The sequence below is a fragment of the Arvicola amphibius genome, chromosome 3 (genome assembly GCF_903992535.2).
Source record: "Arvicola amphibius chromosome 3, mArvAmp1.2, whole genome shotgun sequence".
In the NCBI taxonomy this organism is placed as follows: domain Eukaryota; kingdom Metazoa; phylum Chordata; class Mammalia; order Rodentia; family Cricetidae; genus Arvicola; species Arvicola amphibius.
Genome location: NC_052049.1, coordinates 121761313 through 121783872, shown reverse-complemented (window position 1 = coordinate 121783872; position 22560 = coordinate 121761313). Strand labels below are relative to the sequence as shown.

Sequence of the window (22560 nt, the reverse complement as noted above, 5' to 3'; positions counted from 1 at the left end):
TAAGAGTGAATCGTGGTAGATGACACACAGATGAACATGGGAAAGGACAGCTTACTCTAACAAACTGCGAAATGAGTCAGGAGAAAACATTCTTCTGCCATTTTTTTTCACGCCAGTTACCCAAACAAATTACATAGGGATTTAGAAGTTAACTACTGCTATTTTAAACACATTAAATAAGAGCCTAGAGAAATAAGTGATGCTTTAGTTGAATATACATTTTGCAAGGTATAAATATATGGTTTAGAAGAAACAACTACTTGTTGGCAGAAAAGTAACTAGTAAAATGTCTCCTAAGGAAATAAATGAATATGTAAACAGATGTTTCTTTACAAATGAGCTCAATGATGTTTCTATTTGTAACACCTAAAAACAATGAAATGAAGGCAGAGCAGGTGACTTAGTGGCTAAGTGCTTGCTGAGCATGGATAAAGATCTGAATTCAGATCTTCAGCACCTATATATGAACAGCACATATGTAAATGACTTGTGTACCTGTACACTTGCTGCTGGATGTGGGAAACAAAGACAGGAGTGTTGTACCCAGATTGCGACCCCCAGAGAGAGACCACCAAAGAGGCCCAGACTGTAATAAGCAAGGTTTAATTAGCATGATACAAACATGTTTGGAACCCTCTCTGACCCCGCCGCAGTGAGGTAGAGAGGAGCTGTATCTCCTCTGTGGGGTAAGCATTTAAAGGTGTAACTACAAAGAGGCTTTCTGAAGCGGCTTCTGGCACGGGCGCAAGGTTTTTTGCTCCCTCCCATCCGCTTCTTTATCACCAGGTGGCTGGCTGGCTGGGCTGAGCTAAGTGACCTTGTGCTCCCAGGTGGGAGAGGAGAAAGCCACATACTTCCTGGGAAAAGATTCTGCTAGGAAATTTCTTCTCGCCCCTTTGAGAATAAGGGGTGAGGGTCCCACAAGGAGGAAGACAGGAGGATTTCTGGGACTTGCTGACCAGTCAGCACAGGTTAAAATAATCAAGCTCCAGGCCTAGAGAGACCTTGTCCTACGGGAGAATGGCATAGAGAATTAAAACATCCTGACATTGTTCTCTGGTTGTGTGTATGTGCAGATTGTCTTTGGACTTAACTATCTAGTGCTTCAGGATAGTTCACTAAAAATCCTGAAGGCCGGCATGGTAACACACACCTTTAATCCCAGAACTTGGGAGGCAGAGGCAGAAGATCTCTGAGTTTGATGTCAGCCAGGACTACATAGAGACTCTGTCTCAAAAAATAAAACAAACAAACAACAACAAACCCACCAAAGAACAACAATGAAGAGAATCCTGAAGAAGTTGTGTGTGGTACATGCCTACAATACTGGGCATTTAGGAGGTAGAGAGGAGTATCAGGAATTAAAAGTCACTCGACTATATAATGAATTCAAAGTGAGCTGAGCTACATGAGAGACACTGACTAAAAAACACACACGACTATTAAATAAATCACGAGTTAACTTATATACGAATTTTCACAATGCAGCACATAGATTTCAATTAAACAAGAAAATCTGTAATTTTCTGCATTATGTGAATTTCTAAAAAACAGTGAGAATTAACTAACCTGCAAAGAAATTGAACCAACAGTTTCTAAATAGGACTGTCAATATAAATTCAAACTTGTAAAGTTAATGAAAATACATTTATTCAAACTTAACTGTAGGAGAGACCCAAATTGAGTTTTGTAAATATTAACTGTATGATTATTCAGTTCCTTAGGAATAGATCAGTCATATAAAAATTTCTCTCAGTATAAATTTGTAAAGTCTAGCAATTAAAGACGTAATTTTTATATTGAAAACTTTGTTATTACAGTGGGATGGATTTATTTGTTAAAGGCCCAGTACAAAAAATGGTTGAAGAAAGTGACTTTTTAATAAAATATACACTCGTAGGAAAAAAATCCTAATATACTTATATTTAGTTAAACAGAAAGGACTTACGAAAACACTTTAATATCTAGGCACAATTGGTCAAGTATTAATGATAATTTCTGTCATTACTTTAAAGTTTAAGCCAGCTTTTCAACTTGACTGTTACTTCTATAAATCCGTCAGCACAGAGAAGGCACCTCTCTCCCCTAAGGCCCTTGAGAACAAGTATTTACAACACTCTAGGAACACAATGCTCTATAGGTAAGCACAGACACAGTTATTTACACACCCCAATTTAGGGCAAACTAAATTACAATAGAACTATGATTTGTATTTTTACATCTTATGATGGACATGACTTTCAAAGACACCAGAAGACAATCCTCCACATAAGCTTTACATACAAGATTTAAATTAAATGTGCATTGGTCACTAGTATGTGAAAAATTCTATGAATTAGTGCAATTCTTTGTATCCCTAGTACTCAGGGAAAGTTTATATACAATAAAGAAATCTCAACTACTACGTAACTCAAATTTTTTATGGCTCAATAGTCTAACCACTTAATGGTCTGTAAAATTTTATAATTGTTATAATTGAAGTATCAGAACACTTAATAAATGGTTTATAAAAATCTCTTTAAAACAAAGAGAACAGATGATTGGAAGAAAGTACAGAATTTCAGAAATATAGTTTTTACTGCAATTTATGAGACAGGAGTGGTAAATTATTGATTCTGAGGGTAATCATCAAGCTGCTGCTTTCTGATTAGGTACTCTATTAACCAGCTGAAGTGGTCATCATCATTATTTTTTACTTAGTGGCTGTATATATGTGTCTTTTACTAATGTTGGCTGAAGGTAATTTATAAAACTAACCATCATCTTCCTACAAAGGAGATGAGAAACTACTCCAGAAGCCTTGGGCATCATAGAAGTCAAGAGTGTGTGAACATCAGGCTGACTTAAGCTGTATTTCTACACGATATACACATGTACAATATACAGTGTCAAAGCTGTACAGTTTTGCAGATTGGCTTTACTTACATTTTTGCACATTTTCTTTTTTTCTAAAATAAAAATATAGCAAGGAAGTCTATTTACAAACCAGGAAGCTGCTTCAGAAACAGCGTGACTTAAGATATAAAGTGAAATCTCAGTACAATGAAAGTGCAGGTCATGTTTGCAGAGTCTGTCGCGATCCCATTTCCTACACGCACAGTTTGAAGGACACTAGTTTTAAACAGCTACTGTTCTCTACATCGGGGGTTCACTCATCATAATGCAACGACAGCAAGAATTTGTCCACATCCATTCCTGCTGGAAATGAACTAGGTAGCTTCTTTTTCTGTGAAGACAAAAACGAGAAGTAAAAACAATAAACTCTAGGCCAGATAATTTTCTTAGCAGATCACCTAAAACATTATATAGAGTTCTTTACTATTAAACTGCATCATTTTTGATTCTGTCATAACTTTATTTCTACAGCGAAAGACAGGTTTTATCAACCCAATGTTAAAATACACTTTAATTGTAATTTAGTTTAGGCAAAAGGCAGGAAACAAATCTCGAGTATGTTATGTGAATGTTAAACGAGAACATGCTTCCTTTAAGGTGGTCATGTTTGTAAAACCATAGGCCTTAGAAAGTATTACTAACAAATATTGTTTTATTATACTGATTTTGTATGTGTGCAACACGTGTACACACACACACACACACACACATACACACACACACGAGTATACAAGTCAGAGGACTGTTTTGGGGGAGCTTTTCTGCTTCTACCATATGGTTTCTAGGGATCAAACTCCATAATCATCAGTCTTGAGAACAAGTACCTTTACCAGCTGACTCCTTTGCTAACACACAAAGATTACCACTCACTCACCAAGTTCCTACCATTAAGTATAGAGATACTTTTTGAAGTAGTAGACTATATAGTAGACTATAAAACCCAGAGTAAGATGTATGATTTTATGGTAAATGATGAGGCACGGAAGAGACCACAGACTAACATGGACAGTCACAGGGATGACAAGCAGTTGAAACAGAGGTCAAACTCAGAGTTGCAGGGCACAAAACCTAGATACCCTTTTCCCCACCTATTATATTTTCTCTACGGTATTCACATATTTTTGATTCAGTCTACTCAGTAAAACAAACAAATTTTACATATATGCATTTATCATTGCTACTACCCTTGCACTGCCTTACTAAAGACAATCATGGTAAGAAAAAACACGGGGACATGAGTTTTTCTTAAAGACCATGGAAGAGAGGGGAAACAAGTAGAAAGCTCCAAGTCAAAGAAAGTAAGGTGGTGTTTTACTGGGTAATTCATGTAATGGTAGCTTCCCAGTCCTTCCCATTTTATGTATTCCCATGAAAAATCCTGGGTGATAGGTATCATGATACAACATCCACTTCTCCTAAGAATGATATCATCGTGACTGGGAAACACTACTAAGTGTATGGTCCTGAGGTTACATTTGGTCAGGTAGCTGTAACAAAACAGTACTAAGTTGGCTATCTAATGTGAACACTGAAGGAAAGGACAGAGTGGAACTGGAATGAAAACTTTTAAACTTGCCTTGATTTTCTTCTTTTTCATTGGTACTGATGAATTTGCAAGATTTTTAGTAGAAGTACGGGAGTTTCGCTCCCGCTCATCTAATTCCTCAATTTTCCGCTTTTTTGTAGTGCTCCTTGAAGATGTTCTAAATTGCTGTGTGTTATCTTTCAGAGGCGTTGCTGTCGTTCTAGCGATTGCTGCTCTAGAGAGAATCATAAGCGTGTGAGCAGCCATGCTCACGCTGTTTTCACTGCCTGTCTCACTGGCTGGGCTGCAGGCAGGCAAGTCTGCAGTAACAGGAGGGACCATTATTCTGGGCATGCTGCCATCTTCACCAAAGCGCCTGCTAGAGGGCGCCTTCATACTGTCGGCAGGTTCTTCTTTATGCTTTTCCCCTGCTCCGGAGCCAGGTGTCCGGGGTACTGGCAAATCAGTATCAGCAATCCTATTTGCTGGGCTGTGCAGTGCAACATCCTGCAATATTTCTGCACCAACTAAGGAATTAGTAGATTTACTTTGCTCTTGTTTTAGGTCCTTCACAGTTCCACCTATACAAGTAGCATTTTTATTGTTTGAGGATGTGGCTTGTTTTTTGGTCAACTCCTGCAGGGAAGCTATAGCTTTTTCATTCCGCAAGCTCCCATTCTGTTGCCCAACAGGCAGTTTTGAAGAGTCTGGATTCTTCTGCCTTTCCCCATCACTGCACAACTCATTCTCCTTGTTAGCTGTTGCTTTATGGAAAGACTCAAGAGCCACTTCTGTGGGGAAAACTTTCTTTTCAGACTGAATTTCTTTCACAGTGGTGTGTCGGCTAAAGGCAGCTTCTGATTTAGATAAAATCTTGGGCACAGTTTTCTCTCGCTCTCTTTTAACGGCACTACTAGAAGGCGGCTTTAAGGTGGAGGTTACAATGGCTGAGTCAATAGGACAGGACGTGTCCTTCTTTTCTTTGTTTTGGGAGGTCATCTTATTCTGTGGCCCCTGCGTATTTGTCACAGAAGAAACAGTGCTATCAAAACAGAGCACACGCCTATGACTTTCAAATGGCTTGCTGGCAGGAGCTATCCTCTCTGCTGAGAGGGGAATTGTGACCTCTTCTAATTTTTTCCCAAGTTCAGAGGCTATATTCTTATCAGAAGCTTCAGTTCTACTGAAATGAAAATATAACACCTTATTTTTAGTAACATGAAATTTGTCATTTGAGCATTTTAATAATCTACAGTATAAATTATTTTATTCTTACCTTTGCATATGACATGCTCCTGAAAGACCGGACAAATCTGTCAAATTATTTACTTGTTTTCCTGGAATCATAAATTAACTCATTAGAAAAGAAAAATAATAGTGAAAGAATATATATATACTCCTCTGAAAAAGGATGAGCCAGATGATAACGTTACATGAGAAAAAATTTAAATGACTGCTAATTTACAAATAAAACATCTTCATAGACATATTATTCTCATTATTTTTAATTTTATTCATTTATTCATTCATTTATTTGGTTGGTTGGTTTTTCGAGACAGGCACTCTGTATAACAGTCCTGACTGTCCAGGAACTCTGTCTACCAGGATGACCTTGAACTCATTGATGATACCGGCCTGCCTCTGCTTCCTGAGTGCTGGGATTAAAGGTATGCACCATCACCACCTGGCTATACTATTTTTTTTAAATACTTAAATTTTTTATAGCATACTCATTCATTTTATAAAGAAAATCTAAATAAAGACCAAATGACTTACTTTAATTTCAGGCCAACATGAATCCAACCTTCAAGAACTACAGCTTTTAATGGCACTTACTACACCAGTTCGTCTGAGTGAATTGACCCCATTGATACCAACACCTGTACATAGCTTGGTTCCTTACAGAACAATGGAGCTGTACTTGCACATAACTTAAGCATATCCTTTAATCATCTTTAGGTTACTCATATGAAATATCATGTTAGTAGCTAATACTATATTGTTCAGGGAAAAACAATGAGAAAAGTCTCTTCAGCACAAATGCAGTTACAACTCTCCAAAATTGGCTGAACCTGCAAATGTCAAAGAAACTGAGAAAAGAAGTCAACTGTACTTAGATCAAGAGAGCTTAAGTTTAAGAAAGCATCTTGAGAGAAGGAGCTATGATAAACTAGAGGTAGTGCTTGTGAGACTTGGAATTTGGATGGAAGAAAGCAGGAAGCCAAAGTAATAAAATCACCAATGGAGGAGGGAAAAAAAAAAAAAAGGAAGAGCTACATGAAATAAGATAAGACTAGACAGACTTTTCTCCATAAAGAAGCCAGCTGGTATACCCAGCCACACCACACTGTTATGCTGAGTTGGGTCCAGGAAAGTGATATCAAACAACTCTGAAAACCAGATGCTACAAAGAGCCAGGCAGAGACAGTACCAATTGGAGGCTGAATTTAATGTAGCTGGAGAAGAGATTGGAGCAACAGGCCATAAATAAGGTACCAGAAAAGGGCACAAGCCCCTTATCATTTCCTCACGCCTGCCACTACCCAGATGAGCAGATCCTCAGACTGCAGGAAAAGCAACAGAATGGTGAACATGTCACAACATCCTGATGGGACTAACAGACTTGAAACAGCAGAATGGGGATCAAAACAGAGGTGCAGTAAGGGGTCTTAATCTAATTCTCAACAGCCCCCACCCTGGCAAGAGCAGGAAGAAGCTGTATGGATAGTTTGGCAAAACTGCTCCCTTATAGACTAAACTAAAGTAACCAGAAGGCTCTCCCCAACCAGGAAGAAATACAAACTGAAAACATCCTTCTATCAATTTTAGTTTGTATTTTAATCTTTGCCCTAAATGTTTTCATTTCTTTTTTGTTATCATACAAATTTCCTCTATTGTTTTCATACTCCTAACACTTTATTCTTACTGATCCCCTCTCCCAGGTCCTTTTCACTTGACTACTTAAATATTTTTTTAAAAAAGATTTATTTATTTACTATGTACACAGTATTCTGTATGCATGTCAGAAGCTACCAAATCTCATTAGAAATGGTTTTGAGCCACCATGTGATTGTTGGGAATTGAACTCAGGACCTCTGGAAAAGTAACTAGTGCTTTTAGCCTCTGAGCCATCTCCCCAGCCCCAACATCTCTTTATTTTAAAAAGATTTCAGAGTCCCATTAAAAAAAAAAAAAAAAACAGATCAACCACTATATTAAGGACTTAAATACACAGGTAAGTATATCAATCCATGACTTACACAAGAAAATAAGTTACTAGAGTACTTAAAATAATCAGTAAAAGGAAAAATGTAAAAATCTGAAGCAAATATTCATGAAGGAAATCGAGATGATGAAAAAGAATAACACAAAAGTTGCAGAAATGAAAGAACAAATCATCAAATAAAGTCACTGCAACACACAAAAGTAAACAGGAGAATCAATGTTGGAGATGAAGGGTAAGGTATAAAGTGGACATAAAGGGGAAAAAACAAAAACAAAACTAAAATTTCTTAAAAAAAAAAAAAAGATTATATTCTAGAGACCAAATCTGAATCCATGGATAAAAGCAGCAGAAAAAAATCCATAGGCTAAGACAATGTATTCAATAGAATTATAGCCAAGAATTTGCCAAGTCTTGAAAAAGAGATCCAAACACAAGATGTATTAAGAACTCCAAATGGGGAGGTGGCTCAGTGGCTAGGAGCACTAGTTATTCTTTTAGAAGACGTGGGGTTCATTTTCCAGAACCCACATGGTATCTCACAACCATCCAGTTCTAGGGGATACAGTACTGTCTTCTAATCTCTGTGGGCACCAGGCATGCACAGACACCAGGCAGACAAAAAAGTCATATACATAAAATAAATCTTTCAAAAAAGAAATGACAACAAAAACTCAAAAACCAAAGCCAATAATGTCCAGAAAAGAGCAATCCTACAATATACAATAGCCAAAATTTCAGAACAAAGAAACAAGAGTAAAAATTGTAAGGGAGTAACACTAACTCACATAGAGGCAGAAACATCAAAACAACATGAGATCTTTTACCAATACCCTTCAAGTCAGAAAAGCAGGAAAGGATATAAATCAAGTAAATAATTCTCAGCTATAATTGCTATACCCAGCAAATCAACTCTCAAAGGGAGACTATGAGCAAGGAAGTATGATCATGAGGGGTTGGTTCACCCACTGAGACAGTGCGCCTGAGATAATGGGAGCTCACCAACTCCAGCTGGACTGGGAATGAACGAGCATGGGATCAAACTGAACCCTCTGAATATGACTGACAATTGGGGCAGACTGAGAAGCCAATGATAATGGCACTAGGATTTGTCTCTAATGCATGTACTGACTTTTTGGGATCCTATTTTCTTTGGATGCACACCTTCCTAAGCCTGGATGTAGCAGGGAGGGCCTTGGACTTCTCTCTTAGGACTGGAGGTGGGTAAGGGATAGGGTGTTGGGGGGAGCAGAAGGGAAGTGGGAGGGGAGGAAGTGGGAATTTTGATTGGTATTATTTATAAAGTAAAAAAAAAAAAAGGCTGATAAATGAAAATACCCCCAAACAGCCAGGTGGTGGCAGCTCATGCCTTTAATCCCAGCAGGTGGGAAGCAGAGGCAGTATCTCTGTGAGATTGAGGCTAGCCTGGTTAACACAGAGAAAACCTGTCTTGAAAAATCAAAAAGGAACACACTCCAAGACAAACACAAGTTAAGATAGTTCACAATAACCAAGACAGCACTGCCAGAAATTCTACTATAACTAATATATGCCAATTTAAATGGTTGAGCTCAGAAAGTAGATACTTGCAAACTAAACAATACTTTTGAATGATGATAAATAAATAAACTAATGGTTATTGTATGGTTGTTTTCTGAGATTCAAACCCTCCATCTTGTAGGGAAGCTCCTTAAAACAGGGGATGTTAAAAGGGAAGTAAAAATGCATCCTGCAAGGAAATCTCCTTAGGCTCAGAAAGTAATCAACTCAACAGCTTCAGGAAGTCACTAAAGCTGATCAGAGTAACCAAGTCATTCCCTCCCCAGGCATAGCATACATAAACAATAAGGACTGCTAAGAGACAGTCACAAACAAGCAGAGAAGCCTGAAGAGGTAGATCAGCCAAACTGCCTGTTCAGCTGGAACCTCTAACTCACTCCTGCTTGATTGGGAAAACCCCATTTCTCTCTCTCCAACGCCCTCTCTCTCAAAGAATCTCCAACAAAGAAAAGGCACCAAAAGCCCAGTTCATGGGGGCTACAGCAGTTCCTCCCATCAAGTTGTCAGTAGCCCAAGACCCTGCCTAAAACAGCCAGTTTTACCCAGCTTGTGGAGGAACTGGCATCACCCCTAGCCTACAGGGATATATTCTCCTTGCTTTAGTTCGGCTGCATGACTTCTCAGGCTCCAATATCTGGGGCTGGAGGGCTCACCAGGTGTTAGGAATATTTCCTAACACAAGCTCCCTGACGACGCAAAAATTCCCTATCAAGCCAAATCAAAACAAGCCAAATTAAAAAATATCCAGGTTTAATGGGAGATCTGCGTTCTTGGGTGGCCCCGAGGGGGAAACCGGGAAGCCACAGGAACGCAACCCCAGGGAGGAAGAAAGGGAGACCACCTGTTCTTCTTTAGGGGGATCACTTAAGTACCCTGGAAGTGGTCCTGACCCCACCCCCAGGGAGAGGTCAGGACCTGGCCTGCTGGGATTTGAAGTCCAGACCAGGCCTGGGGGCTGGGATAGACACGAGGGACTGGGACCTATGCTTCCAACCTAACATTCCAGACTCTTTGGATATAGGGGTGACAAAAAATTGGAATGGTAATTATGACAAACACTTAGGCTCTCTTTGGAAAAAGGGAGTAGACTCAAATCTGGCTACTTCCTGCGGGCATGGGGCGGCGTGGGGAAGGGGAGAGCCGGGTGTCCACGTTTAGCGAGAGGTGTGGCTGGAAAGGCATCCCATGAACTGTCATCCCGGAGAAGGCAGGCACCTGTTCCTTGTGGGAGATGAGAAGGCAGGTGTCTAGAAAAAAAACCTAAAGCCTTCAGCAAAGCAAAGGGATTTACCAGAATCAAAGCTGTCCAATCAAAAACTGCTTGCTACAAGAGCTAGCTCCAGGACAGGCTCTAAAGCTGCAGAGAAACCCTGTATCAAAAAACCAAAAAAAAAAAAAAAAAAAAAAAAAACCAACCAACCAACCAAACAAACAAACTGCTTGCTTGAAGAGAAAGAGAACTGCTTGTTAGGGATGTACAAGGTATTCAAGAAAACATTCTCTGGGTATCTAATCTCAGCACTTGGGAGGCAGAGGCAGGCAGATATCTGAGTTCAGCCAGAGCTACACAGAGAAACCCAATCTTGAAAAAACAAACAAACAAAAAAACATTCAGTTGCTGCTTCACAAGCACAACGTTCGAGCTCTTTGAACAAGTACCTGTAATAGGCTTGTTTCTGAGTCCCTGAGCCTTCTGAGATTTTTGAGGAACGGGGAACTGAGTAATACTTCTGTTACAAACAGGTGCTGCTAAAGGCATATGAAGGACCTAGAAGGAAACACACAGACACAATTAACTAAGCTGTTGTTGCAATGCTTCCTCACACTATTCTTAGTTCATAAACATACCTGCTGAGGAGGAGTAGAGAATGTATTTCCATTCTGTCCAACTACAGACACGGGTATCATTCCCACCATTCCTTGAAGCACAGGCTGTACTGGAGAAGCAATTATGATGGCAGAGCCTAAAAAGCAATTTTCATTAAAATCAGGTTTACTTCCATAAATCTTCTGACAACAATAAATGTCAAATTAGTATTTTGAAGCAAAGTCTATCATTAAATCTTCTTTCCTGACAATCTCTGCACCAGCTCCAGCCTCCAGGTTCCTGCTCTCACTGATGAACTGCTATATAGAACTGTGAAATAAATCCTTTCCTCCCCAAGTTTCTTTTGGTAATGGTGTTTCATCACGGCACTAACACTAACTAAAACAGAAGTTGGTACTACGAGTGGAGTATTACTGTCAGACCTAACCATATTCTGGGGAGGACTGTGGAAGGACTTTGGAACTTTGGGCTAGATATTAAGAGTTCAGTGAACTGTTCTTTAGGAGCTTGGAAGATAAGAATGTTAAGGACAGTGCAGACGATGAAGGCCTCACTTGTTAAGTTTCAGAGGGAAGCAAACACTGTACTGGACCTTGTGTGTGAAGAATCTGTAGTGTCTGGTCACCTGGAGCTGAAGAATTGGCTGTGATTAGCAAGAGCCCAGAAGTACTCAAGTAAAACCTTTGCTTTGCTGGGATAGTTGGTGCTGAAGAACCAGTTGTGACTAAGAGACTAGCATCACTGAGGTGAAGTCTTCTGGGAAGTACTTCCTTGGGGTCAGCACATAGAAGCTGTGTTCCAGAAGCAGCCAAGGTTGTACTTCATACTGGTAGCAAATCTTGGTAGTGTAAGTAAGAGTCACCCTGGCAGTCCTGATTTTGAAGGCATGAAGGGGTCATGGAGAGCAGCTGAGGCTTGGCACTGTATGGCAGGGCTGACGTCCCTGAAAAGAGCCCAGGAAGGGCTATTGTTGAAAGTGCAACTCAGTTGCAGGAAGGGACCCCAGCACTATGGGATGACCACCAAGAATAGTAGTAGGTGGTGGAGTGGAGCCATCATAGCCTAGACAACGAGCTGTGTGTGCTGCAGAGGGCAGCGCCTGAGAAGTGAACCAAGTTCTTTGTGTCACCCTGGAGGAGCCCAGAAGATGAGTGAATCTCAGACATCAGACAGTGAATGATTTATATTGTTGAGTTTGGTTTTGCTTTGTCCAGATTGTGACTGTGCCCTTGTTCTTCCCTCCTGAAGTAACTATTTTTGGTTTGATAAGAGCACAATTGAAAGACTGAATTTTAAAAGAGACTGCCTATTTTGAAGACAGATTTTTTTTTTAAAAGATTTTTTTAATGTATCCTTTGCCTGCACGTATGCTTGTTTGAGGGTGCCAAACCCCTGGAGTTACAGACAGTTGTGAGCTGCCATGTGGGTGCTGGGAATTACACCTGGGTCCTTTGGAAGAACAGCTGATGCTCTTAACCACTGAGACATTTCTCCAACCCCAAGAGAATGAATTTTTAAAGATTGCGGGACTTTATAGTTTAAAATTTGGAATGTTTATACTGCAATGTTGATACTGATGTGTGATCTTTGAGAAGAAAAAGAGAAGTTATGGCTTAACAGTAATGTGTTTGTGTGTCAAGATGACAAGGCACCAACTGTGCTGGCTAGTTTTATGTCATCTTGATACAAGCTAGAGTTATCTGAAAGGAGGGACCCTCAACTGAGACACTGCCTCTCTAAGACTGGGCTGTAGGCAAGCCTGTAGGGCATTTTCTTAGTAATTGACACAGGAGGGCCCAACCTATCGTGGGTGGTGTCATTCCTGAGCTATAGATCTGGGGTTTTATAAAAAAAAAAAAAAAAAAAAAAAAGCGGACAGAGCAAGTCATAAGCAAGAGTGGGAGGAACCAGTAAGCAGCAGCCCTCTATGTCCTCAGGATGGCTCTGCATCTTTTCCTGACTCCACTTCTTGAGTTCCTGCCCTCACCTCTTTTGACGATTAACTTTCCCTATGGCATAATGAGTGAAATAACCTTTCCCCTACCAAAGCTGTTAATGATAATGGTGTTTCCATCACAAAAGAAACCCTAATTAAGACAATCCTGTTCATAAATTTTTGATTAAGTACAGTAATAAAGTTGAGAAATGAAGAAAAAGCAAATCTAAATATTAAGGTATAGAGCATTTAGCGATATTATCCTAAGCTCGAGACTATGGCTAGAAGATCCATTACATACTGCTTCTTCTAACGAAGATTGAAACTAATTAGACACTGATTAGTCAATGTCTCATGTTTGAACTTGGTATCAGAAAACTTGGATTCCAAGTGAGAATTTACAGCCTTTAACTATTTTTATCATAATGGTATTGATCAAAAACAATATACTTTTGTGACCAGATTAAACTACCAAGGGAAAATTATAGTGCATACATGGTTCTTAGGAGTCAGCCACAAGAAAAGCTATAGTTATTTAGTCTTCATGTGAATGTACCTTTTCCTAATACACTAACTATCCCTGTCAGATTGATTTTATTTTCATACAAACCTGCCAGTTTCCCAAACATCCACGAATACTTATTCTACTCCCGTTGGCTTCAAATCTTTCCTCATTTCTCTAAGCTTTAAATAAACTCAAGCTTCATATTATGCAATAGTTCTGGCCTCTCTTTTACCTCATTTGAAATAGTTCTTAAAATAGATTCACCAAATTTAATAGTTGATAATACTTAATTAAATTTAATAATCTATAAATCAGTACACATGGGGATATAGAACATGTGTAAATTCTTATCTCTAAAAAACATAAATCAACAGATATGATAAGCTTGTCAATTACTAACTGTATGTAAACCAGCATACAATGAAGACAAGAGCCCCTGTGGAGCCTCTAAAGAATCATTTCAAAATAGCAACAGAATGTGAGAAATGACAAAGAGTTTTAGTAGAATTCAGGTTTTCTTGAAAGTCTCTCTAAAAAACAAATTCCTTAAAAACTTAGTATAGGGTCAGGTGGTGGCGGCATACGCCTGTAATCCCAGCACTTGGGAGGCAGAGTCAAGTGGGTCATCTCTCTGAGTTTGAGGCTAGCCTGGTCTAAAGAGTGAGTTGCAAAACAGCCAGGGCTATACCAAGAAACCCTGTCTCAAAACTCCCTTACCCCCCCCAGTAAAAAAAAACAAAAACAAAAAACTATGACTATAATGAGAATAAAGAAATATCCTGCTACGTTGAGTTAAAATGTTTACAGCTATGAAATGAATTACGTTTTCTTTTTCACAGCTTAGTGCTGTAGACGAAAAACTATAAAAGAAAAAAATTAAAGCTATATCCTATCAGATTTAAACAAAACCTGGCTGAATTAGGTAGGAAGAAAGGCATAAGCAATTATTTGTATGGTATTTTGTCATGTGAATTATCTATATTATCTCCTGGTCAGTGACTTCACACAAGAAAATTAATATTGCAATACAGAGAAGCTCCAAAATGTGTGCACACACATATAAATTACACATACATACACGTATCACTTTTCATTCAGTGTTGGAGATACAGTCCACAGCCTTGCACATGCTATACAAGTGCTTTCCACCACTATATCCCCAGCTCACCTCCAATATGCTCTTAGAGTTACCTTGTGAAAAGTTTGGTGACACAGCTTGGTTGACAGCAAATACACTGTTAGACTTTGGTGGTGTCTGTAACTGCTGTGGAGGAGGCTGTGCAGTCATAGGTGCAGAATTCCCAGGCAATACCACTACATTAGATTGACTGACAGTTGGTCCCAAGGCTGTTGGATCAGTCACACAGGTAGCTATCAAAATGTTACTTGAATTGCCAAAGGCTGTGCTTGTGGCAGGCATCAACTGTATGTATCCTCCGTCCTTAGGAACACATGGTGCAACACTGGTTGAAAAAGTAATGCCATCTTCACTCTGAGGGTTGTTTACCACAGGTTCCTCAGGTTTCAGCACTACAAGGTTCTGCTCCATTGAGCCAGAATCCCCTACTTCAACAGATACAACAGCACTTGTAGTTTCTTCTGAAGACAGGCATGTAACAAATTCTGCATTTTTGGCAGGAGATTTAGAAGACAGAATTATCGTTGGCAAGTTTTCTCCACTGATACTAGATACAGCGCTGTTAAGCTCTGCATCTGAGGAAACAAATGGATCATCACTAATGATAATTTTGAGAGAGACGATACTTGATGCATCCACCTCCACTGAGTCTTTGCTAGGCTTACCATCAGTACTTTGGGTCTCAGGAGACCCTCCCACTGAACCACCAGATTCTGAAGGAAGCGAATGATTATTTTTCACAGGATTATCCTCTCGGGGAACCAGTGCAACTTCTTCACAGCTGTTGTGTTCACCCAAAGAGAGAAAAACTGTATCTCCATCTTTCACAGAAGAGGAAGGCTCTTGGGAGTTCTTAGACTTAAGTGTCTCAGGCTTGTTTTCCATATGATTCAAGTCAACAGATGCTGAACCATTAGATAGCTGTTTATCTGAAGGGACCGATTCTTCAAGATGAATTTCTATTTGTTCAGATACATTTAAACCTGAACTTTCAACAGCCCCAGGTGATGTTTTACTTTGCAATGGAGAATTATCTTGGCAATCTGGCAGTGGCTGTGCTGCAACTGATGATACACTATTAGTTTCAATTTTACTGCTTTGAGTTTGACAAGAATCTAGTGGCTCGGAACCATGGGAATTAGCTTTAACTTTTATTATATTGTTAGAATTTTCACAAAATTGACTTTTAGATGGCTTTCCAGTTAATGGAGTATCCTGGGACAAAAGTTGGGTATTTTTCCCAGAGAGAATTAAGTTTTCATCATTGGCTTCACTACCAAGAGACACAAATGAAGTCACTGGCACATCGGGCTGGTCAGGCTGTATCTGAGGTTCATTCAGCATACTTGGAGACAAAGAATCCTTTTCAACCTCCACAGCCCTTTCAGTGTCAGTGGGCATCTGACTGGTGTATAACTCAGAACAATGGTCATTACATTCAGTAGAGCCTCCTCTTTGGTTAAAGTCACTCAAATTAGACACAGACTCAAAGGTAATATCAAGGGCACACTTCTGTTCAGCAGGTACAGCTGTTTTAAAGACCTTTTTTTGAATGTTAGTGTTTATTTGGGAGAAATTTTCCTGGGATTCTTGTTGAAGAACATCATGGCTGTTGCCATTCTTCAAATCACTTAATAATACATCTTCATTTTGATAGGATGTACAAAAGGGAGGCTGACCAGATTGCCCATCTGTAAAACACCAGTGTGATGGAAAGTTACCTTGAGTATGTTTAGCTTCTGAAAGCAGCCATTTTTCCTGTACAACCTACTTTGCCAAGAAAATACTAATCTTTGGCATAACAGTTAAGTTTAAGACTGATGCACAATTAATAAATGTCAGATTGTTTTTCAAGTTTCTAGGAAAACAGACGCCAAAGAAGGAAAATGTACACAGGCTTAAGAACATCCAGTACTTACCAAAAGACAAAATGCCCTAATCTGGCTCTAAACAATAGTGGAAATAGTTGCTTCCCTATTTGGACATTTTTCTTCTTCTCAGTGTTTAATAGACAGGTCCCACTATGTAAGTAGCCCACACTGGCCTTGAACTTGCAGTGATCCTCTCACTTCAAGCCTCCTGAATGATGGGATTTTCAAATTTTGCCATGTCAACTGACTCTATTTGCCTGATTTATTTTTAATGGTAAAATGAGACCAAGATCATTTTGCGCAATTAACACTATTTCTGTGTACACTTTAACATTTAACACATTTACTGAGGACAACCATACACATTTTTCTAGAATGCAAATATAAACAATTGACTCAATGATATAGAGATTGAGATATCTAGGAAAAAACACATAGAATAGAAAATTGTAATACAATATAGGAAAAAGGCCAAAAAGAAATTTTTTTAAAAAAATCTTTTTAAGAGGAAACAATGGTAGCATCAATACAGTGAATTTTATAGCAGTAATAATTGAGACAATTTGAACAAATATGGAAAGAAATAGGGAAAAAAATCATAAAAATGGCTTTAACTATTATAACTGGTAAAATCATATAGTGTATAGTGCCCACTTAATTCTATACTGAGGTAAGAGATTAGGGGAAATTATATTAGGCCACACAAATAGGACAAATGACACTTAAAAAAAAGCAGTGCTAAAGATTAAATTGAGCACTAGGTTACATAAGCACTCTGCCACACGCTCCATTCTCAACCTGAAAGAGGTTTCTTAATGAATTTGCAAGACTTTCTGAGGACAGGATTACAAGTTTTATTTTGCTTATGCGAAAGCTTCAGTGAAACAATCTTTTAGTTGTGAACACACAACTGCACAAATATAGTTCAGCCTAAGAAATGCAAAGTTGAGCTTTGTTATTAACAATGAACTCAAAGAAAGATATTCCAAAACAAGTTTTTGAGGACAAGATGTGAAAAAACTGGAAGCCATTACTCATTTCACTTAAAAACAAGTAAGGAGCCAGGTGGTGGCGGCACACATCATTAATTCCAGCACTCATGTGACAGAGACAGGTGGATCTCTGTGTTCAAGGCCAGTCTGGTCTACAGAGAAAGTTCCAGGACAGCCAGGGCGACACAGAGAAATCCTGTCACAAAAAAAAAAAAAAAAAAAAAAAAAAAAATCACCAATCAATCAAAACAGGTAAGGAGAAATGATAATCAAGCATGGCTTGTAGAGAGACTAAGTAATATGGAGGTGCCTGTTGCTGAAAAAGGCATAAAGTTTACCAAATTATGAAAAGTGAAGATGATGACTATCTGAAGAACACAGACCCAGGGACTGAAAGGACTCTTTGTTGTGCTGGCAATGAACCTTTTCTCACTTGAGAGATGATTCCACAGGCAAGTTCTTGATTTGATTACACAACAGAAAGCTAATACAATTTTATTATGTACTTCTATAAATTTGTGGTATACTTGACAAGATTTCTTTAAAAAATATTCTATATTTTAAAAATTTTAATACTGACTTACTCATGTTTTTCTTTAATTCACCAAGTGCTTCCTATGTATGGACTAACTATGCTATGTTGGTACTCAAAGAAAGACATAACTAGGGCTGGAGAGATGGCTCAGAGGTTAAGAGCATTGCCTGCTCTTCCAAAGGTCCTGAGTTCAATTCCCAGCAACCACATGGTGGCTCACAACCATCTGTAATGGGGTGTGGTGTCCTCTTCTGGCCTGCAGGCATACACACAGACAGAATATTGTATACATAACAAATAAATAAAATATTTAAAAAAAAAAAAAAAAGAAAGACATAACTAACTGTAAGGCTCCGAATAAAGACAGCAGGGATGCAGGATAACCTACAAACTTACAAATAACCAAATTCAAGACTATCAGCCTAAACTGTATCATTTCCTTGAAACAATTACTGACTGTCAGCTTAACTCAGAGGGCTGAAAAACTCTAATAGATCAGACATTAGAATTTGAGCCTTAATGGAACTGTTTCATTACAGACTTGTCCATTGGCCAATCTATTTATTATTAGATTGTGTGTCTACTGCTCTATGAAAAAATTAGTATGAAAAATTAATATTTTAATCAAAGGATTTGGACAGGGAATTATGAGCATAAAAATGAACTATGTAGTAATTTGAATAGCTTCTAATTTAAATAGTATTGCTTTTGAATTTTGAAACAATTTTAACATTTTAGTTGATCATTAACAAAAAAAAATCTTACCAGATTCTTCTGTTTCAAAAGAACTTTTAATTGCTAGGTTAGTTTCTTCAGTTAAGACTATATTAGAATTAGTTTCCATATGTTGACTACAAACACTTTGTGATATATTTTTATTATTCTTTGTTTTACCTGTTAAAAGGAGAATAGAGAAATTAAGTGACCATACTACAAAAAGCACAAATACTGCCATTCTTAAATAAATTAATCAAAGTTTTATTTCTGTCATACTTTCTTTTTTGAGACAGGGTCTCAGGTAGCTCAGGCTGACCTTGAATTTATTATTTAGCCAAAGCTGACTCTGAACTCCTGAATTTCTTATCCCAACCTCTGAACCCCTAAAGATTATAGCCACACCCTTAAAATTGTTAACATGCTGCTTTGTACGCCACTTACAAATATGAATTCAAACCTTTTCTCACCAAATTTTCATTATTTTTTTTCTATGCTGCCTTAGCCTTCTTTTGAAGTCTTTGGTTCATGCAATCCTCTTGCCTCTCAGTCTTTTGAATATTGAGGCAATGGGCACATGTCATGACACCTGACTACAACTGCTGGTTTGTTTTCTTTTTTTTTTTTGAGACAAATTTTCTCTGTGTAACAGTCCTGGTTGTCCTAGAACTCACTCTGTAGACCAGGCTGGCCTCACACTCAGAGATCCACCTGCTTTGCCTTTGGAGTGCTGGGATTAGAGGCGTACACCACCACCGTCCAGCTCAACTAGTGGCTCTTTTTTTTTTTTTAAAGATTTTTGTTTGTTTGTTTAATGTGAGAGCTCTATCTGTATGTATGACTTTATGCCAGAAAAGGGCATCAGATCCCACTAAAGATGGCTGTAAACCACGTGGTTGCTGGGAGTTTAAATTAGGACCTCTAGAAAAGCAGATCATGAGCCATCTCTCCAGCCCAAATGGTGGCTCTGAATGATAAACGTTTATTAAGAGCTTCTGGAAGGTCCAAGAATCTGCACACTTAACAAGTTCATAGAGAATGCTGATACGATGGCTTTTCTGACTTTAATGCTGGATACTTCACATTCTTTTAGGATCTCTCAATTATATTTACCTGTATTAGAACAGAGTCAGCATACCTCATGTTGACTGGTAAAAATACAAAACCAAATCAAACCAAAAACCCAATTCTCTGTTTTTTTTTTTTAAACTTTTTTTTTAAGATTTATTTATTTATTATGTATACAACATTCCTTCCATTTATGCTTGCATGCCAGAAGAGGGAACCAAATCTCATTATAGATGGCTGTGAGCCACCATGTGGATGCTGGTAATTGAACTCAGGACCTCTGGAAGAACAGTCAGTGCTCTTAACCTCTGAGCCATCTCTCCAGCCCCTCCCCCCCATTCTGTTTTTATAATTGAACTTTCCTAAGTAAACATAAAGGCATACCCTTGCATCTCCATACATTACTTGCTGTAATGAAACAGGAAGTTTTCAGAAGCCCTAGGTGATGTTACTTTATTCTGTGCTAGGTTATTCAAGATAGTCGAGAAAATTTTGTCTACTTGCTATAGTAAATGGTGTATTTACCATAGTCAAAGAGATCAAAGAGAGCCTGAAATGCTGGGTCTGATTCTGTCTGTTCCAATATATCTTGTATTGCTTCTTCAGACATGTGGATTTCACTCTGCAAAGTAAAAATAAAGTCATGAACAAGTAGGATTAATACAGCTTTAATATCAGAGATTATTACTCATGTTATTGTAATCTTTATATATGAGTATTTCCCTACAAGAAAATCTTTTTGATTTGAACAATAGGCCTATCTAAAAGAAAATAAGACTTCTGGGCTAGTGGATTAGAAACTGTAGTTTATGAGAAGAGTGAGGACCAGGATCAGACTGTACTTTGAAAAGAATGGGTGGAAGGACAACACTTGCATCACAGAGGGGTAACAGGATAACTGCCCGGTGGGAATGGACAGATGGTGACACAGTGAAAAGGAATTAAGAAGCACATGCTCCAGTGGTGGCCGGGAAAGGCAAAAACACAGCCTCACTTAAAGAGAAAGCCATGTGGAGGGTGAAAGAGAGATAGGCAGTCTTACATAGCCTTAAGACAAAACTCCAGTTCTCAACATCCTCAAATGCTATTGGGAGTGTTGCTGAGATACTGAATCCCCACTGTGCCGGGCTAGCAGTGGAAAGGGGGCCCATTCGTTGTCTGCCCTGTCTTGGAGGGCTATAAGTGGACACAATCTTGAGAGGGATTCTAATAAGATGAGACAACCTGAGATCTGAAAACAAGGGATGATCATAAGTCAGGGAACCTAGAATCAACTTCCCACCTACCCAGGGTCAAACAGCTGTGGGAAGGAGATGTAGCGATAAGGTAGACAGATATGGAAATGAGGGAAAGGAAGAGTTCAGTCTGAGCATCCAAAGATATAACTGGCAATAGTCCCTTTCTCTGTGGTTAGGCAAGCCCATCATCACCTGATAGCTCAGAGACTGTTAGCCTGAAGACAGTGGGTTGTCTGGAAACAACCATTCTGCTATGCAGTTCACTGGGTAAGAACTGAGAAGCCTGAAGCTTCAACAAATTCTTCATGTCCATGGTCACATTGACAGGATATTTAATGTCTATAGTTTTCAAAGTATGATCTTAGTGCGGTTTGCTTCCCCCACTACAAAGACTCCATTGTAGGGTGTATGAACTGATAAGGTGGGAAAACTTAGCCTACAGACTGAGGGAAGCTATTCAAGTAAAGACAGCTCTATTAGTTTAAGACATTTATCCAGTATGGATTAGGACTAGCCTAAATCATAGGAAACAGAAGTCTCCGAAGAGACTCCCACTCTGTACCTCTATCCCACAGATTATCCATAAAGAATTTGCTGCAATAATTCAGCTCCACATTCTTCTGCTTCCTTTTTAAATAAATAATACTTTCAGTAGTATTTTGACTATCTTGTCCTGGAACTCAATGTTTAAACCAGCCTGACCTTGAACACAGAGATCCTCCTACCTCTGCTTCCTGAGTGCTGGGAGTAAAGGCGTGTGCCACCAGGGCTGGCTTGATTTTTTTTTAATCACTAGTTCTTTCTTCGCCTTTTTAATAACTTCCTTTTCCATCCTTTTATTTAACCTTACTCTCCTTTGCTCTAGTCTTCATTCCACTAGCTTATTATTGTCACATTCACCTTTACTAATTTTTGACTTTGTAACACACTACACTAGTTTTGTCCATTTCTGCTCTATGGTCTTTATGATATATGAGCTGGCTTTAGTTGAGGGTGGATTTTTTTTGGGGGGTATCGTGTTTGATTTGGTGTTGTTGCTGTCATAGTAGTTGGTTGCTCCCTTTGAGAGGTACTAGAGATGGAAACCTTAAAAGTATGAACAGACACATAAAACCAACAAAGATGCTATCAGCAAGAGATAACTAACTTCTCAATTACTGAATATACAAAGATGCTACAAACTAGATGAATTATACGACACAAATTAAGCTAATCAGTGACTTTAAAGAGAAAATAAATGAGATCTTCAACATTACCAAAATTACAGTTCAGCAAGAGGGGAAAATCCCTCAGGTGTTGGAAGTGAAAATTCATTAAACCACAGTGAGAATTATGCATCACCAACACAAGACTCAAGCATGACAAAAAATATTAGGGAAGAAAACTGGAATTAGGATTGAGAAATGCTACATTTAGGATTAGTTTGTTATAAAGTACATGATGAATGCAAGTCATACATAATATACTACTTCAGTCATCTTTAAATTACTACTCAGTTCCTAGCAATGTATAGGAAATCAAGACAGAGTGCT

At 38.6% G+C, this 22560-nt stretch overlaps 1 protein-coding gene across 2 annotated transcripts in view; it reads right to left on the bottom strand.

The window, feature by feature from the left end:
* Positions 1 to 587: 587 nt before the first annotated feature.
* Positions 588 to 22560, bottom strand: part of LOC119810316 (protein NPAT) — a 40564-nt gene continuing 18591 nt past the window's right edge. The window contains exons 11-18 of one of the 2 annotated variants that reach the window (XM_038323735.1): positions 20316 to 20412; positions 18774 to 18902; positions 14664 to 16301; positions 11052 to 11167; positions 10863 to 10971; positions 5697 to 5757; positions 4472 to 5603; positions 588 to 3226 (exon numbers count right to left, since the gene is read on the bottom strand). In XM_038323735.1, coding sequence (XP_038179663.1) covers positions 3149 to 3226; positions 4472 to 5603; positions 5697 to 5757; positions 10863 to 10971; positions 11052 to 11167; positions 14664 to 16301; positions 18774 to 18902; positions 20316 to 20412 — 3360 coding nt within the window. In that variant the 3' untranslated portion in view covers positions 588 to 3148. The remainder of the gene's footprint in view (positions 3227 to 4471; positions 5604 to 5696; positions 5758 to 10862; positions 10972 to 11051; positions 11168 to 14663; positions 16302 to 18773; positions 18903 to 20315; positions 20413 to 22560) is intronic. The other variant, XM_038323736.1, reaches the window with a different exon arrangement.